We start from the raw sequence: 3636 nt of genomic DNA, 5'->3' as shown, positions 1-3636 counted from the left end.
CATGTAAACCAATCACAGGACATCTTTAATTTCTTACAGTCCTTTTAAATACTAAAAGCTTCCATGTGATTGGATACTATGGGTAATAACACTGACAAAACAGTTTAACTTTCATTAGACAACTTTCATAAAGCTGCCCTATTGTATTTTTATATTGACTTCCCTGTCTAGTCTGTGGTTAGTTTTGGACCACTCTTTATATATTGTTGATCGTAGGCTCACCTCAGTCACGTAAACAGATAGCCAACCTTTTTTTTTTTTTTTAATTTTTACAAATTGTAAAGGTTAACATCTAAATCATAAGGTAGCCCCTTTAAGAGAAGACGATTTTGAGTCTTAAAGATGAAGCATCTGTCACAGACGCGTCTCGCACCTCGGGCCGCAGCCACCCCCGCTGCTCTTGTCCTTCTCCTGCAATGGACAGTGGGTCTCCAATGCTGGGACACTGGTCCGCCTGTACCTTGCCCCCCCCCCCCCCACACTGTCTCTTACCCAGTCAGGCTCTTGCTTGCCATTCCCCATGCTGGTGCGTACAACCCCGCCTCCTAGGGCGTGTGTGCCGACTTAGTGAATTTTAAAGGAGCAGACGCTCCTAATTGGTTCCTGTTCAGTACACTCCACTATAATTGTCTGCACCTGCTTGACCCCCCTGTTGGAGCCTCTGCATGCTTCCCAGCTTGTGGTCCCAGTTCTCCTGTGATTCCTGCCTGTGGTTCCGGCCGTGACTGCTGTCCTGGTTCCAGCCGTGAGTCCTGCAGTGGTCCTGCCTGTTGCGTAAGTGTCACCTGCACCTCGCCTGCCTCCACTAGCAAACCAAGCTAGGGGTAGCGACCTGGGGGTCATCTGCCGAAGTAAGCCCAACACCCTTTGCAGTGGGCACTGGTAAGCAGCCCCTTAGACTTGGCTCCCTGGTGCGGCTTACGCCATCGCTAGCAGTGGTTTAGTGGATCCATGACTCCATTCGTTACATAATTTTTTAGCTTTTTTTTTATATTCCTAGAGCCAGAATTTTATTCTTACACTTATGTAGCTGTATAAGAGCTTGTTTCTTCTTGGGCCAGCAATATTTTTTTAATGGGAAACATTAGTATATTGTATTTCAAATTTACAATGTTAATAGTGTAGCTGAAATAACTTATTATTTTACCTATGAGTAACAAAAATTACAGTGATATCAAATATGCATGGTTTATGTTAAAGAAAAGGACCACTCCTTGGTAAGGCTATGTTCACGCAACGTGAAAAAAATAGAAAAGGCGTTACATTTTTTTTATTTAAAAAGACGTTCGTTATTGCTGCGATTTAACTGACTGCAATGCAAGGAATTGAAGTCCAATGCACACGGTGAATAAAATGACACATTATCTGCGTGGACGTCAAAATAATAATCATGACAATTTTTTTCGGACGACTTTGGCAAACAGTGGACTTTTTTTTAGTTGTTCATTAAAGACACACCCAAAGGCCAATCAGTCCACCTACACTAGGATAATGTGCCAGTAGCTGTTATTGCACTGACGGGCACCCAATCCTCAAAATGACAGACATCATTTTAAAAATTGTAAATGGACAATCAAAAACATTGTGGGAACATAGCCAATTAGGGACAGCATTTTCCTTCCAACATTCCCTAGCATGGAGAATGACCTGTTCGAGTCTAAACGTTAAAATAACTCCTTTCCCCGATCTTTTTAGTAAATAACAGGGAATATAAAAATCATTTCAAATGAAAGCAAGTCCCAGAACCTGCATTTATAAAGTTTCAGTTGTAAATAAAACAAGAAATAGGTATTATTCATGTCAAATTTTTCTTTAGGCCATGTCCAGACGCTGTATAACAGCGGCCGTTCTGTGACACGGCCGTGTCAAAGAAAGACCGCTGTCTGTTAGGTTCACCCCGCTGTCTGTGAAGTTCCAATTAAAAAGAAGTGATGTTCATCTGGCCAGTACTGGAGTACTGGCCAGATACACATCACTTCTTTTTAATTAGAATGCCGGCGCATTCGGGTGTGCCCGCGTTCCAATTACCCATAGCAGACAATGTAAAGTACGGCCAGAGCCATACTGTACATTGTCTGCACAGTTTATTTCGTGCGGCCGCTCTTCAATGAATAGACAAAATAGACATGCAAGTTTTCCACAGTAGTGAATGCGATTGGTCACTGTGATTAAACATTGGCAAACCTGCAACAATGGCTGTTCTTAAATAAAAAAAATACTGTGTGAACAAGGCCTTAATCAGTTGGAATATAGGGTGTTTTTTTTTTTTACAAATATCACTAATAGAGAACATCTTTCTTAACAGGAGTAAATGAAAAAATACACTCTATTTGTAATTTTCTAATATAGAAAATGAACATATGAACCAATGGATGTTACAGATATTTCATCATAGCCCACCGTGGGCAGTCTATCCTTTCAGCCTTTGAAAATAATTTCTGATGCTTCCTTTATTTATTCTTGTTTCCATGATTGTTTTGGCCACCAGCACCGTGATGGCGGTGTTCACCAATTCCTTCATCATCGCTGTCAATCTTATGGATAAAGCCAAGTCTAAGAACCTCAGTCCATCTGATCTCATTGTAGTGACTCTATGTGTGTCCAACATTTTCTTTCAGCTCATCATGCTAGTCAATGATTACATGAGCTTTGTGTGTGCTGATATCTACTTTACAGATGAAGTCTACACTATAGCCACTGTCCTGCTCATGCTCCCGATCTACTGCAGCTTCTGGTTCACAGTTTGCCTTTCGGTCAATTACTACTTGCAGATTGTTATAGCCACTCATCCATTTCTAATCCGACTAAAACTTGCAGCTGCTCAGTTAGTACCATGGTTGATAATGGCTTCAGTTTTTATATCATTTGTGACAGGCATCCCTGCATACTGGAACTTCCAAACAGATCCTCCAAATGTTAATATGTCAACAAATGAAAGTTCAGAAATCTCTGTTCCTAGTCTAAATGTTGTATATCTATTACCTAGTACCCTAATAAATTGTTCTCTTCCATTAGTATTGGTAGGTGTTGCCAATGGCTTGATTATCAAGTCACTTGTGTCACGTACTCAAAATTCAGATAGGAATGCAAATGGAGAGCCCAGCGCTCATGCGGAAGGTCGGGTACGAGCAGCAAGGACAATAAGCTGTCTTCTCCTCCTCTATATATGCTTTTATATATCAGAAGTTCTCCTCTTTATAGAAATCTTTCCTCAAAGTAGCCCAGGATTCTGCACCTGTTTGATGATCATCTATGGCTATTCACCAGCCCAGTCCATTGTTCTCATTCTTGGAAGTCCAAAATTAAAGCAAGTATCTCTGAGTTTATTCCACTGTGTTGGAGGCACCAGCAAGGGAAATCCGAAGATGCCAACAGTGCTTTTCATCAAGCTGAGAATGACAAAAACTGTAAACTTACCAGCAAACTGAATATTATCCATTTATTGTGCACTGCTTAAAGTATCTTATATACATAGTGACTAAAGATGGACCATATGATTTGCAGATTGTTATTATAGTGTTTTGTTATTTTACTATATTTATCATGATTGTATATGGATCTTTTGTAAGTAAATCACATTTATGACATTACATGCTTTTTATGTAAGGCTTTCTGTAAAAAAGGTAATGTGTCAGT

The 3636-nt window shown here is 40.3% G+C and overlaps 1 protein-coding gene across 1 annotated transcript; it reads left to right on the top strand.

Moving 5' to 3' along the window:
- The first annotated feature begins 2441 nt into the window (after nucleotides 1-2441).
- LOC138786469 (taste receptor type 2 member 40-like) lies at nucleotides 2442-3428 on the top strand. The gene has a single exon (XM_069963457.1). It carries the CDS (start codon nucleotides 2442-2444, stop codon nucleotides 3426-3428), a length of 987 nt encoding a protein of 328 aa, XP_069819558.1.
- Nucleotides 3429-3636: the final 208 nt, after the last annotated feature.

The sequence above is a fragment of the Dendropsophus ebraccatus genome, chromosome 3 (genome assembly GCF_027789765.1).
Source record: "Dendropsophus ebraccatus isolate aDenEbr1 chromosome 3, aDenEbr1.pat, whole genome shotgun sequence".
NCBI lineage: Eukaryota > Metazoa > Chordata > Amphibia > Anura > Hylidae > Dendropsophus > Dendropsophus ebraccatus.
Note: the sequence above shows the minus strand (reverse complement) of the source record. Positions and strands in the feature narration are given on the sequence as shown.